Source organism: Sturnira hondurensis, unplaced genomic scaffold, assembly GCF_014824575.4.
Source record: "Sturnira hondurensis isolate 20B ecotype Veracruz unplaced genomic scaffold, ASM1482457v3 Scaffold0000167, whole genome shotgun sequence".
Classification (NCBI taxonomy): Eukaryota; Metazoa; Chordata; class Mammalia; order Chiroptera; family Phyllostomidae; genus Sturnira; species Sturnira hondurensis.
The window spans coordinates 9,933,227-9,948,439 of record NW_028072798.1 but is presented as its reverse complement, the minus strand read 5'-3'; the positions used below and the strand labels follow the sequence as shown (position 1 = coordinate 9,948,439).

At 48.4% G+C, this 15,213-nt stretch overlaps 1 protein-coding gene across 1 annotated transcript in view; it reads left to right on the top strand.

The window, feature by feature from the left end:
* The window catches only part of PDE10A (phosphodiesterase 10A), a 170,580-nt gene that overhangs the window by 101,216 nt on the left and 54,151 nt on the right, over positions 1 to 15,213 (top strand). Inside the window, exon 3 of the mRNA XM_037060516.1 lies at positions 9,537 to 9,565. Within this exon, the coding sequence (XP_036916411.1) occupies positions 9,537 to 9,565 (29 nt within the window). The remainder of the gene's footprint in view (positions 1 to 9,536; positions 9,566 to 15,213) is intronic.

Here is a 15,213-nt window from a genome sequence, read left to right as displayed (position 1 = left end):
AGGAACAGCGGGACACAGGGGCCAGTTATGTGGCTGGGGGTGAGGGTGGGTGTCTGCCGCCATGCTCAGAGCCAGACTTGATGGCAATGAACCACAGTTTACCACTGCGCTTTCCAGGGAAGCCCCAAGCCATCAGTGTTTCCAAACTCCAGGGTTTCCAAATTCTGGGTTGGCCAAAAAATTCATATGTTTTTTCTTTTTTTTAAATTGAAACAACTTTGAAATCTTTTTTTTTAAAGATTTTTATTTATTTATCTTAGAGGGGAAGGGAAGGGGAGAGAGAGAAATATCAATGTATGGTTGCCTCTCTTGTGTCCCCTGCCAAGAACTGGGAACTGGCCTGCAGCCCAGGCAGGTGCCCTGACTGGGAATCGAACTGCGATCGTGTGGTTCGCAGGCCCTTGCTCAACCACTGAGCTACACCAGCCAGGGCTCATATGTTTTTTCTGAGGTTAAGAGACATATTTTTAATTTTTACCAATAAGTTGATTGATTTGGGTATTTTGAGTATGTTGGCTATTTCTCATGTTGTAGAACATGAATTGTTCTCAGTTAATGTTTCAGTTGGATTGGTATCAACTTGAACTGGTCTACCCAACCATGAGCATTGTCCAGCAAGAAATCTCCAGCATGAAACTTCACATACCACTTTTGACACTTTTGATCTGTCTTAGCACCTTCTTCATACAAAGCACAAATCTTTTTTGTGTGTTTCAGTTGTGTTTTTCCCTTCTTGAAATACTGAAGCATAAATGCCCAAAATGTTGCTTATTTTCTCCCATCTTCAGTATTAAAACAGCTACACAAAAATTCACAAATACAATCTAAAAAATTGTTTTGAATGAAGTTAAAGGCGACTAAGCACTGTGAGACCTATGTTACAGAAAATAGCCAGATGAACTTTCTTGCTAACCCGGTATCAGTGACGAGAAAGACTGCATTACATACAGGGTGGGAATGACATGCTTGTCCCCAAGGTGACCCACTTGGCCACCTGTTGGTGAACTCTTGTCTGATGTTGGTGGTCAGTGGGCAAGTTCAGCTTAATGGTCTGTTTCTTCAAGGACACCCTTGGATGAAACCGGCGTTTTATTCTGCAGGTGCGCAGGAGATTCAGACCTGTTACGCAACACTTAGACTATTTTGGCACTGCGTGTGCTTGTTGCCTAGTGTTTATATGAGAGATTTCCCTGCGGCCTTGCCAGTGCATGGTAGAGAAGGGTGCAGCGGCTGCTAGCACAGTTCCGGGCCTCACCCTGCTTCGTGCCAGCCACCAGCCCTCCCACCACATCGGAGGCTGGCACGCTTGTTCCCAAACTACAAGACTGGAAAGTTACTGAACCCGAGTGTTTCAGCACCACTCATCTCTGTCCCCCAATGTTTACATAAAAGATCCTTCACAATGATTGTGCTGATTTCAGACAAATGTAATGAAAATGGTAACTCTAGCCACACCTGTAGGCTCATTCATTATGAGGCAAAATTGAATTTTGCTGATACTAACTCAATCTTTATGTCTGCAGCTGGGTCTGTCGTGAGTTACTCTGTCATTCGAGGAGTGACGGCGTTGTGAGTCCTTCTACCCACGCTTCCTGCGGCGACATTTAGTAGTGCCAAGTGTACACACGCTATGATGGTCTTGGCTGTTGTGTGCATTTCTATGGTAACACAGGGACAGTGACGTGCCCCGAAGCCAGCGCTCTGACACTTCTGTTTGAAAAGTTGTAACAGTGGCGAGCTTTCAATGAGTGTGTGATGTGGGCCTTTAACACATTCAGGCTCTTTTTCTCTGTCCACTCAGTGATTGGTCTCGAAGGGACCTTGCCAGTCAGCGGGGACCGCTGTCCTCTTTGAGGCTGTTCTGTCGCAGGGACAGGATTGGGCGGGTTGTTAAAGCCAAGAGAGTGGCCGGCTGTCAGAGTTTGGTTTCTCATTTGCAGCTTCACCTGTTTCCGTGGAGCAGAGTCCTCCCTTCCGGAGTCCGAGACCTGTCTCCTGATAGGTCAGTTTAGTCTTTTCCAGTATCTTTAGACATAAATAGTGCAGCTCTAGGTTGAGGAAACAAGCTTACTTAAAGTCCTTCTTTTAGAGCCAATAATCTGTCCTTAAATAAAATAAACTATACTGTAAATACATTTTACTTTAGGGGAAAATAATTAAATTTAAATAATAGTTTTAGATAAAGTGTACCTCTTATCTTTCTGTGTAGGTGCAAAGAAAATGTGGGATTTTCAAGAGCCATTTATTGGGTGTAAATAAAGTTGCAGAGACTGGTAGCAGGTATAACTGAAAATATCAGATAGAAATGGCTGTAGGAGCATTGAGAATATGAGTTTGTCTGTGAGAGCGCGCATGTGTATTCGAAATCAATGACGTGGAATGTCCTAGAAGACACTACGAGTGAAGCAGCCTCTGGACAGGTGGTGTGCACTTGGGGTGGAAGGAGAACGAGGCCGATGGCGCTTCCGTGTCCCTGTAGAAGCAGGGTTCACGTGGAGCCGCTCCGTGGTCTCCGTCCCCGTCTCTGGGCATCACTCCTGTCAGGTTGACTCCGCCGTGACTGCCAGACAGTCCCACCACCACCCAGGGCCAGAGGCTTCCTTGTTTGTGGCGCTCTTGAAGCCACGGAGTTTAGTTAAGTCCCTCCCTTCTGTCCAATGGGACACTCTGAGACATTTAGTCAGTGTCTGGCACATGCCAGGTGTTTGGTAAATACCCGGGAATGGGTTCATAGTTGGGAGACATGTGGCCATCTTTGGACAGGCCCACAGGTGTGGCAGAGTGCCAGGGGTGCTGGGGCAGGCTGAGGGCGCCGTGCCAGCTCGCACGGGATGGGCGTGTATATAAAACGAGCGGCCGGTCTATTAGGACTTAATTGTAGTGAGAAGACAGACATGCTTCATTGAGGGATGTTGGAACACTGGCACGGCGCATGGGATGCGAGGGCTGGAGGATGGAGGTGCTGCGAGGCCCTTCCAGGGCCCAGCACGTTCTCCCCCTGAGGTTGCTGCTGCTCCTCCGAACCCCTCGCGTTGATACGTGCCTTCTGGGACCGCCCAGTTTTCCCGCAGAACCAGCACAGAGAGCAAAGAGCTCAGCCACGGAAGATGCAGTAAAAATGAGCGCACGTTGGGCTTCAAGGACCTGATCAATCACTGTAGGTAGAAATTGTTCAAAACACGTTCTCTGAACATAGAGTAATAAAGCTCAAAATTTTCAGCACAGTCCCTACTGAAGGTTTAAATTTAGGTTATGTAAAAATCGTAACTTAGAATTTGGAATATAGAGTGTAGTTTTAAAATTTAATTTATAGTATAGGTATTGAGTCATCACCTCCCTCTTTATTCTGATGTCTTCTTTATTTATTTAACATAAACATTAAAATATAGAACTTTTGTTTAAAAATTAAATTTATTGGGGTGTCATCGGTCACCAAGGTCATAGAAGTTTCCAGTGTACATTCGTATGGTACATGATCTGATACCGCACTGTGCGCCCACCACCCAAAGTCAGACCATCTTCCGTCACTACACACTTGGCCTCCTTCCGTTCTACTACTCCCACCCCTTCTCTCTGGTGACCCCGCACTGCTGTCCGTGTCGATGAGTCACATGTGAGTGACCTCATATGGGTCTTAGCTTTTAGCGATTGACTTCCTTGGCTCAGCATCGTGTTCTTGAGGTCCCTCCGTGTCGTAGCAGACGGTAGCAGTTCCCCTTTTCTTACGACTGAGTGGTGTCCTCCAGTCTGTCTGCACCACGTCGTCTTTGTCCTGTCCTCGGTCAGTCCTTTGTCGTCTCTGTGTCCGGGCCACTGTGAGTAAGGCTGCAGTGAACGCAGGGGTGCATATGCCTTTGCAAATCGACGTTTTCAAGTGTTTGTAGTAGAGACCCAGAAGAGGGGTTGCTGGGTCATATGGTAACTGCGTTGTTAATTCTTTGAGGTGCCTTCACACTGTTTTCCACAGTGGCTGTACCAATCTACGCCCCCGCCGGCAGTGAATGAGGGTTCCTTTTTCTCCACAACCTTTCCAACACTTGGTATTGACTGTTTTTTTTTTAAACTAACAGCCATTCTAACAGGTGCAAGGTGGCATCTTGTCCTTTGATTTCCCCAGTAGCTAGCTAGTGAGGTTGAGCATCTTTCCCTGTATCTGTTGGCCCTTCATCTGTATTTTTGGGAGAAGCATCTGTTCTGGTCCTCTGCCTAAGTTTTCATTGGATTGTTTGCTAGGTATTGAGTTGTGTGAGTTCTTGGTGGGGCTGTTTGCAACTACCTTCTCCCATTGGCTCGGTGGCTGTTTTCCTTTGTTGGCACATCCATTTGCTGTGCAGAAGCTTTTTAGATTGACATAGTCACACTCATTCATTTTTGTCTTCACTTCCCTTGTCTTTAGGGGTAAATTCATAAAATGTTCTCTAAGACCAAGACACATAACTTGAGCACCTCTGTTTTCTTCTATGTAATTTACTGATTCAGATCTTCTGTGTAGGTCTTTGATCCATTTTGAATTAATCTTTGTCCTTAGGGACACACTGTAACCTTGTTCTGTTCTTTTGCACATGGTTTTCTAATATCCCAGTACCATTTCTTGAAGTGACTTTTTCTTCTCCATTGGGTGTTTTTGCCGCCTCTGTCATTTGCCTATATACATGTTTGGGTTTTTTCCTGCACTTTCCATTCTTTTTCATTGGCCTGTCTGCCTTCTGCCAATACCATGCTGTTTTAATTATCATAGCTCTGTAGTATAATTTAAAGTCAGGTAGTGTGATACCTCCAGCTCCATTCTTTTTTCTCAAGATTGCTTTGGCCATTGTAGAACTTTATTTGAAGTATTTTTAATACCAGGCCTTAACTTTTTCTTAACAGTATAACAAAGACCAACTTTGAAATATCTTTGTATGTGTAAAGCAAATGGCAAGCATAGAGTTAATTTCTACAGAACTCATGGCCGAGGAAAAGGGAATCTATAATGTGTGAGTTCGTTTACTGTATATTAAGCAATAAAAATTCCATCACCCACAGTTTCCTGTTTTACTTTGGTTACTGAGACGTGTGTCATCCTGGATTTTCATATCGTGGATTTTTAATTACAGTTTCCTTTGTTCTTTTCCTGTTACTTGACTTTGTGTATTCTCTGTTAATTGTGTTTGCTTATGCTGTTTCTTCTCTGTTGAACGGAAGTGGCGTGCTTTCTGGTGAGAGTGTGGCAGTGGTTTGTGTCAGGGAACGTCAGACACCTGGGGTCCCCTCAGTGCAGAGTTTGCTCTCCCGGTGCTGCTGCAGCCGCCCCCGGGTGGGGCCTTAGCCTGCAAACCGGGAGCACCCAGGCCAGCACGGACAGGCAGGAGCAGTGAGGGGGCTGTCTCTGGGAGCCCCAGGGTCCTGGTCCTGGCTGCACTCCCCCTCACGGTTCCTTTGTCCTCCACACTCGTGCAGGCGTGTGGGGAAAGGTGGGGGAGAGACCCAGGCATTCCAGCTGAAATTTACTGCAGTTTATTGTGATTGTAAAAATTTAGAAATGTGAGTAGAAACGAGAGAAGGCCACATCATCTCATAGAGGTACTATTAACACACATTTACATACATGTAAAACGTGAACCTCGCCACCCAGAGATACCATCAATGCACATTTACATACATGTAAAACGTGCGAGAAATCTCATCACCCAGAGGTACTGTTAACACATTTACACACATGTAAAATATGTGCGAATCTCACCACCCAGGGACACTATTAACACACATTTACATGCATGTAAAACACATGAGCACATTTTAAAAAAATTTCAGGCTTGTGAGATGACATGATATACTGTAGAAAAAAAATTATAATTTAATTTGTGTGTATATTTATATACATATGTAGATTAATACGTAATTTTTAGCCAACATAGGCTCATATATAGTTCTGATTTTCCCTTGATTTTAACTTACCCAAATTATGTTAAATTATAAAAATAAACAGTCACCATCATTTTTAGCAGCTGCATTTTTGGATCATGTTGTATTTGCATTTTTTAATTGTAAGCCTACTTAAATCTTTCTATTTTAGTGGGAAATGTTTAAACATCAACTAAGAATAAAAACACTTAAGGAGGATGAGGATCAGTCAAACTCCTTTTCAACCCTTTACTGCCTGAGCTTGTGAGACCGACTGCCTGCGGAGCCGAGAGGACTAGTAAGGCCTGATTGGAAACGGATGTTTAGAGGCTCGTAACGAAGGAATTGATTCTGTTTGATTTTTCTCTTCACATTGTGTCTTTTAATAGTGTTTACTTTTGTCTGTAGTCTTTATGGATCAAATTGTAAGAAAATGTGATAATTCCTTTTAACTCTAAAGTGTATGAGTTTCAGTGGAATTTCCTTCTGTTTCTTAGATCTTAATTCAGAGTACAGAAGAATATTATAAGCAGCCACTGAACTTTAAATCAACCATCATAATATGAATTCCTTTAAGTTCTAGTTATAAATTTGGATTTATTTCCAAAATCCCACTTTATATAAAAGACATATCAAGAGTGATCACACAAAGGAAAATATAAATATATGCATTGTTATAAAGATTTATAAAATATTCCAGAATAAGGATTTACCATGAAGGGTGTACTTACTTGGAAGTTCACAAGGGTTTCTCTCTCTCTCTCTCTCTCTTTTTTTTTTTTTGCATGAGCTATTGTCCTTCCTAAAGCTTTAAAAAATATTAAAATGATTTTTAGATTTAAGATGGGTTCTTTTTAGCATACATTTCTCTTTAATAAGCGTAGATAGTCTACTTCCAAAATTAATTTTTCTTTTTTATTCACCTCACTGGAATGTGAGTTCCTAGAGAGCAGGGGTGAGTGTCTGGTGCACAGTGGGTGTATTGTAGGTGTTTGCTGAATAAGCAGATGTTCATGGAACCCTTAGGCTTCATGAAAATGAGTGTCTGCTGTGTGGCATTTTTGTTGCGAATTAATTGTTCTTGAATGATTCGAAATCTGGTATCCATGGTAATTCCCTTCCTTCCTGTTGTCCCCTGGCCTTTCCTTTAGAGCGAGTGTCTCTGCTGAGCCCTGTGGCATGCCAGCAGGCCAGTCCTGGGTACGCATGGGGAGTGGACAGACACCCAGGGTCGGAGGTCTTCACTGGCCCCCGGGGTGATCTGCGCAGAGTCAGGAAATGCGTGTGGAGACTGGTCCCTGTTTCTTCTCAGTTCCTTTGAAAGTGTCTTTGTGGGAAAAAGTGTTCAATGTCAGATTGCATTGCCTGGATATCGTTTCACCATAGACTTAAAAGGTGGCAAGAGGAGCCGCCGGGGTTCTGAGTGACTGCCGCTCGGGGCTGCGAACGCAGCGCGTGGTCTCGGCCGCTGACACGCAGCCTCCCTGGTGCTCCTCGCAGTGCCACCTGTCTGGGGAAGGAGTGAAACGAGCTCTTGGACCTGTTCCAGTGTCCCTGGGGCAAGAGCCCTCCCCACACAGGGAGCAGGAAGCAGGGTCCCTCCTGGCGGATTTTTCACCGTTGTCATTAATGTCCTCAGCTGAAGTAGCAGTTCTCCAAATGCAGGGAATCTGACATCCATTTCACAGAAATTATCTGACACCTAAGTGGGAGGAAGAGATAGCGGATGCATTTCTCCATCAGTGCATATGGTGAGGAATCTGGAATTCAGCTGAAATATTCTTTCAAGTATGTTAAACTATCCATTAGGCAGAAAAGAAGTTTTTTATAAGTACATGTCAGCAGAGCAAAAAGAGCACTTACACAGATGTCTGGACGTCCGACTCTCCCTCCGAGGGCTGGCATTCACCCCGGCCGCTGGGCGGGAGCAGGCCGTTTGCCTTCGCAGCCGGTGGCTGCCTCCGCCTTGGCGGGGACCTGCCTGCACCCCTGCTGCGGCTCACCCCTGCTGCGGCTCACCTGGATTTTCACCTATCTCACTGAGCGTCTTAGCTGAAAACTTTAAAGGGTTTGAAAACGTACAAGCCTCTTTAACTTTAGAACCTGTTAATCTGTTGCGATGGAAACAGATAGTTGCATCTTCAGAGAGGGTAGGGGAGGGTGGGAGGTTAGGGATTGAAGAGTGGGTGAAATATCTGTGATGTGCCTTTGTTAATGTGGAGAGAAGTGTTTTTCCTATAACCTGCTTATTCTTAGGACTGTCAGCAGCAATACTAAATCACTGTAGAATTACAAGAAAACTGTGTAAGCCACTGTGGTATAATGACAGAACACACACTCGAGGTGCTTTTCCTGGGACACTCACTGCCTGACACATTTCCCTGCTTGGTGAGGGGCAGAGGCTCCCAGGGAGTCTGTGCAGAGCCGGGTGGACACGCAGTGCGCATGGTGGGCGGGTGAGAGCGTGTGCGTGCACGCTTGTGTATGAGCATTCATATGTGTGTGCTGCGTGTGTGTGTGTTGTGTGAGTGCAGTATGTGTGTGAGTATGTGTGTTATGTGTGTGGGGGCATGACTGTCTGGGCAGACCCTGGATTTGGGGACGAGCTTGGAGGCTCCTGGTTGGCACGTGGTTTGGGACCAAATGTGGTGTGGACATGGTAGGTAAGCAGTCAGTTGGAGGAAGGTTAGAAAACACAGGAACCACCAGGTCCAGTGGTTAGCGAGTAAGGCTGTTAAAAGAGAAAGAAGAACCACACCCCTGTTTGAGGTTGTGTTTCATCACTGTGCAGACCACCTGGCTGTACTCGGGAGTAACGCAGCAGGCCTGGAGTTGGGCGTGAGAAGTGTGCGCCAGGGCTGGCCTTGGACAGGGTCAGATCGCTGCACGAGATGCGGGCGGTGGCAGCGGCAGAGGGCAGGCTGTCTCCCTGAGGGGACTGGAGAGGCCGCACAGACACACTTTCTTTGAGTCGGAACTGGTGACCCGGGCATGGGACAGTCAGAACCGAGGGGCCGCAAGTGGAGTCGTGGCCAGTTTGTTTCCTGTACCCTGTTGGTCACACAGGGATATTCTTGCCACAGGGCCAGCCCCACAGGGAGAGCCCTTCAGCGGGTCTCACCTGAACCACTGTGACCTGTCGGTCTCACTGTACCAGGACCTGGTGCTGACGAGTTGGCACGGGCGCCCCGCCTCCCCCGGGCCTGCGGTCAGAGCGGCACTGTTCCTACCAGGGTGCCACACAGGGACCGTTGGGTTTCAGCAAGTAAGTGTGGCGTTTCCCTTGCGGCCAGTGGGGTGTCCATGCAGGTTGTGTGATTCGGCGCACGCTGCAGGTGTCACGGAGCTTTCTCTGTCCACGTGCGTGTGAGTGAACTGTGGTGCGGCCGCATTCGCAGGCCCAGCTGTTGTGTAGGTGATCTGGAAATGACTAGCAAGTTGGGCTGTTTCGTGTCCCTCCAGAATTAGTATGTACGTGTAGCTCTGAACTTGTCATGTGATTTTTTTTTATGGGATTAGAAAATGAAATTCTAGATTTCTTAAGCAGAAGCTTTGCAGAGGAACCTGTGCTGTGTTGAGAGTGATGACGCGTTGTGTGTTCTGACCTGCTCCGAGTTTCTAACTGTGTTTTCCCTTCCTTCTCCCTCCCCCAGACGAGACAGCGCCTAAGGAAGTCAGCAGGGTGAGTACCGTGAGTATGATCTCTGCTGTCACCCAACAGGAAGTAAATCCTGTCGTGTGCATCTCGGGGCTGTGACGTGTCAAAGTGTCAGAAGGTCGATGACAGCAGCCAGGCGCCTTCCCCGTATGTCTCTTGTTGGGGTGGAGCCAAGTCAGTGGGCGTGGCGGCTGCAGGATGGAGCCTCAGGACGGACCCCAGCAGGGGCGCCTTTCTGAATTAGCTGCCAGCATGTAGAAATCGTGAGACTGTGCATCAAGATGGGTCACGGGCTCGTGGAGAGAAAGCCATGGTTGAGGCGACTCCATGCTGCCTTCCCACGTAGCAGCTGTTAACCTTCCCCACGGCCCACACTCTGTGGCTCAGTCACATGTGTGACTGGCTGACCCTGCCTTTGAGTCCAGGCACCTTCTCTGTGGGGGGACAAATGGTGACCTCTCGGGTGTCAAAGACATAAGCTTCTGTCCCTTACAGAAATATTAAATGAGCTGTTTTCATGTCCGAGAGAACACTTAGGGTTCACTTTGAGAGACTTGGCAGACTTAAGAGCTTATGGGGAACGAGTGCTGTGTTTAATATTGCACAAGCATAATTATTCATGTGTGAAACCCATTTTGTCTATCCTGTGTGCAGATAAAGATCTCACAGGTGGACTGAACACTGAAAACAATTAGTCCCAATTGCATCTGACGCAGCCGCGTGTGAGAGGTCACACACTCCTTGTCGTAACATGAGCTGTGACTAGTGTGCCTCTGTGTGACCCAGCCTGTGAGGACACTCCTGCAGTTTTGGTCACGTGCCGAAAGGAGTCTCTAACGTCACCAGGGTCTTTGCTGGCATCTGGGCCAGAACATCCTTTGTCCTAGTCAGTGCCACGTTCTCCGTGCCTCTCTGGGTCCGACTGGGCACCTTCTCGCTGACGCCATACCCGAGGGGCTACCAGGGAGAAAGTGCCCAGAGAGAGCGCTTCACGTGGTGCTGAGGGATGGCCGGGTCAGCTGGGAGTGTTTGCAGCTCTTGGGAGCGGCCCACCGGGCTGAAGGTGGCCGTGGGGGGGTACAGAGAGGGCTCTCACGGGGGCGCTTGGGGCAGGTGCTGAGGCCAGTGCCCGCCACGCCGCTGCGCGTGGGCGTGCGCCTCGGTGGCAGGAAGAAGAGCCACGTGTCCATGCTCTTCAAAGACCAGACTGGCTTCAGCTTCCAGGGAGTGCCTGAGCTCTCAGTCTCACGGCGCCGCCCTCCTCGGCGCAGCCTCGGGGGTTCCGGAGGGCGAGGGGAAGAGTCGCTTTAATGCGGGATGCTTTTGTTTGCTGCCTGGGACCCAGGCGCCCTGCTGTTGGATTTGTCCCCGTGTCCTGCGCTCTCACGGAGTGCTCGCCCTGGAGCCCGCGGCACGGTTCTGCTGCTTCCACTCGGGGCTGTGTCTGTTGCCACTTAGATTCACAGCGGCTCTTTTAAATGAGGCTTCTGTATTTTGGTGCTTTCCCTTCATTTCCGTCCTTCTTATGATGTCGTTGATACTTTCTTACCGTCAACTGTTTAATTTTTGAGGTTGGCCCTTGTTCCCATGAGCTCGCGTGGCGATGACGCGAGTGCCTGTGGTGGTCGTGGCTCCGCCTGTGCGCTGCGCCGTGGGCGGCCCGCGGTGCCCGCCGTCCAGCGCTGCCTTTCGTGACCCGGCAGGCGTGTAAGACTCCCGGCGACTTTCCGTGTGAAGCGTTCTTTCTTTCTCTCCCTGTTGTTGAATCTTTAGGTTGTTTCTCATTTTTCGTAGACTGAATGTTTTTCTGTATTTAGCAGTTTTAGTCCTGTGAAATGTTTCCTAAGGAAAAATACTAGGGCTTGAAGTGACTAGGTCAAAGGACATGGGTATTTTATGGCTTATAGTACACATTGCTAAGTGGGTTTATCAGATTACTCTTCCAGTTTAAAGTTTCGCTTTAACCCAGATAAATTACCAATTAAATAATCACCATGTCTGTACGTGGCTTGACATTGTCTGAATATTTTTATCTAAGCAGGTAGGCACAATCCCACCTGTTAAGGAACCATTTTCGTTTGTGTGAGCCGTGTCTGCGTACTCTGGGACACGTTTAGCAGAGCCACTCTGGTGCCGTGCAACCACGCCGAGACTCGAGTTTCTGCTTTGCCTGCATTTATCTGGGTCATCTTCTAAAAAATAGCTTTCAAAGCCCCAAATGTAAAATGGGGGTCAAGTCTACTGGACCTAAGGGACAAAATAGGGTGAAATTTGTATCTTACAGTCATTTGGAGTGCCAAAATTAAACTCTTAAAAAAAGAGAGGGGAAGAGTTTGTAAGAGAAGGAATTAACGGCTCACAGTTTAAAGTATAGACTTGATTAATAATGCAAAAGTGTTTCCTTAAATAGATCAGTAAAGTGGACTATCTTGTCCATCTATTCCAGGAATAAGAAAATGCAAACATTAAAGAATGAGAAAAGGAATATGACTATACATAGGGCGATTGTTTTTTTTTTTAAATATTTTATTTATTTATCTTTAGAGGGAAAGGGAAGGAGAGAGGGAGAGAAACATCAATGTATGGTTGCCTCTGCCAAGGACACACAATGTATCGTGCGTTCCCTGCCGGGAACTGGCCTGCCACCCAGGCATGTGCCCTGACTGGGAATCGAACCGCGATCCTCTGGTTCGCAGGCCCGTGCTCAGGGCAATTGTTAATAATTTCGTAAAAATACTATATATATATATATATACACACACACACAAACATTTGTGAAAATTTTGAGGAAATGGCCAATTTTGAGAAAGTTGTAAATCATTAAAACTGATTGAAGAAGAGTTAAGGGACCTGAATATACTGTTAACCAATGAAAAAACTGAAAAATTAATAAGAGGGAACCTAAAATGGCATGATACCCAAAATTTTTTATTGAATATTTCCACTGGACATTAAAGATGAAAGATCTTTTTACATAATAGACAGTATGTATGTCAAAAGGTAGGAAAAGAGCTCGTTCCAAGAGGAAAGTTCTCTGTGGCACAAAGGTAGTGCATTATACAAAGTAGGAACACTCTCCCCAGTCTTACCCGTGCGGACGTGAGCTCAGAAACCTGCAGTCAGGCACTTCAGCAGCTCCGGGAGACCGAGTTCTCCTGGCGAATGGGTGTGGGCCAGGGTGGTGACACGGGAGGTGGGACGGTCCCTGGGTCCCACGGAGGGACTTGTGGGTTCATTTGGAAGGCAGCGTTCACACCCGTTGGTTGGATGGTGGTTGAAGAAAGAGAGGGAGGGGGAATGATGGTCAAGGTCTGGCCCCAGCACGGAGGGAGGGTTGCCTGACTTGGACCGGAGTGTGTGCAGGAGGGCAGGTCTCTGTCAGGGGCTCGGTTTGGGAGGCGCTGAGTTAGGGGCACCAGGCAGATTTCCGAATGGAGACGTTCAGGAGTTGGATGGTCAGTCAAGCGCAGGGGGAATGGTGTGGTTTAGAGATGTAAGTTGGAGAGTTTTTAGTAGAACGAGTGATTTAAGAGCCGTGTAGAGAGCAGGTGTGTAGAGCCCCTGGGGGTGGGTGGGGTTTGGAGGAGAAGAGGGGCTGCAGAGAGCAGCTGGGGCGTGGCCGACCCATCCAGCTCCGAGGGGGACTCGCAGAGAGGCCCACGGGCAGTGCTGACCGGCCACGTCCCCGAGGCAGGTGGGCGCAGGGCCACGTGCATCCCCTCCGTGGTGGAGGGACACTCCAGGGATGGAGTGCTGGCTGTGTCGGAGGCTGTGGGGTGTCAGGGAGACCTCTGGCCCTGGCCCGGTGGAGGGCACCAGTGACCTCAGGGACAGCTATGACCCTGGAGTGACTAGAGCGAGTTGGAGAAGGAGATCAGGGAAATGGTGGGTTGCAAAATGTGGACAAGTGTGCTGTGGAGTTTTGCCCTGACAGGTGTAAGAGAGAAATGAAAGAAGGACGGAGGGGGTGGACGACTTGCTCAGGGGGTGATGCAGTGGATGCTGCCGAATGGGAATCGGTGACGGCGCACGGGAGCTTTCTGCGCTGTCCTTGCAGCTCTCTGTGCATCCGAAGTCATGTCAAGATAGAACGTTGTAGAAAAACAGAAAAAAGTAGGGCAACTTTGAGCAACAATGAGAAGATACTATTTAGTTGTTGAGGTTTCTGCTGAAAATTGAGAGCTGTTTTGCATGTGAGTGTTTTAAGTGTTTATCCAAAGTAACACCAGCTTGTGATTTTTCCCTGAGTGTGTTGCTGTGGCTTCCCAGGTGTCGGGGTGTCCCCCTGCAGAGCCGGGGTGCCTGGGGTGCCCCAGGGGGGCAGACCTTGGTCTGCATCTCACTCAGACTTCCGTCCCCTCTCGCTGCGCAGCTGACCTCCCCTGGCGAAGTGCCTTCCCCCCTGCATTTAGAGGCTGTTTACTTTCGTGAGTCCTGGCTGGGCCGTGGCTCCGCATGCCCTGTGGCGTCACAGCGGACAGGGCGCACCAGTGTTTCCTGGGAAACACAGCCTCCAGTGGCATAGGGGACAGAGGTCACACAGCCTGAGGCCTTTCCAAGGGCTGTGTCTTTGCGAGTCCCTGTCTTTGGTGGTTGTGCCCTAAGGGAGAGCTGGGCCTGCGCAGGCCAGCGAGGTCTAGAGAGGAGGGTCTCGGTGGCCACTTTAGTCCCAAGGCTTGAGGAGCGCACTGCTCAGTTCCTCCTGCCTCGAGCCCTGCTGACACCGAGTGTGGGGCCGCACAGGTGTGCTCCGCAGGTGCTCCGCGTGAGCACTCCGAGACAGTGAAGGCAGGGAGGGGACTTTGTGGGACTGGCGATGAGCCCTCGGGAACTGCAGCAGGATGGTGGGCACGGAGGGAAGGGCCGGGGGCAGGGCAGGGTCATGGGGTCAGACACATGGGGCCGGAGACATGACTTTGGGTGGTGGGCACACAGTGCAGTATGAGGATCAGAGAACTGTGCACTGACCAATGTCACCCCTGTACACTTAATTAAAAATGCTTTGAAAGTGCAAGTTCTTAATAACACCATTAATATGCTGTTGTAAATTTCTGGTACTCAAGCCACAGAATTAAAAGTTTATGTCACTGAACTGACCCCTCAGCAAGCTTTTCTCGTGGTAACGTTTTCACGACAGCCTCTCAGAAGTGCAGGATTTGACACGTGCCTCCCTGTGTCCCGTCTGCCTTTCCCGTCCCAGCAGCACCCGGGGTGGCAGCTCGGCTCATTTGTTCACATTTATTTATGTAATTCTACATTTTATAGGGCGTTACATTAACATGAAGAGTAATTATAGTAAAACATTTTGCAGTTATGTTATTTATGCAATTGTCATTGGTAATCAGAGGAAACAGGGTGTATAACCCAACTATTCGGTTAAAGATAAGTATTTGAAGCTTGAACAATGCAAATGAGGGTCATAGCTTTTCGTAGCTAGAGTTGAAAAATACCCAAAAGACCATGCACTTGGGCCTTCTCATTCTGCACTCGAGAAAGCCAGAGCCCAGAGATGCGGCTGAAGGGGCGCCCCCTCTCCCTACACGCCCTCCACACCCCGGCACCCGGCGTCCTGGGGGTCTCACTTGGGCCCGACAGGGCTCTCTCTGGCCTCCATCCCCCCTCTGGACCCAGAAAGGGCCTCCTTCTGCGCACTCTGCTCTGCGTGGAGAGCT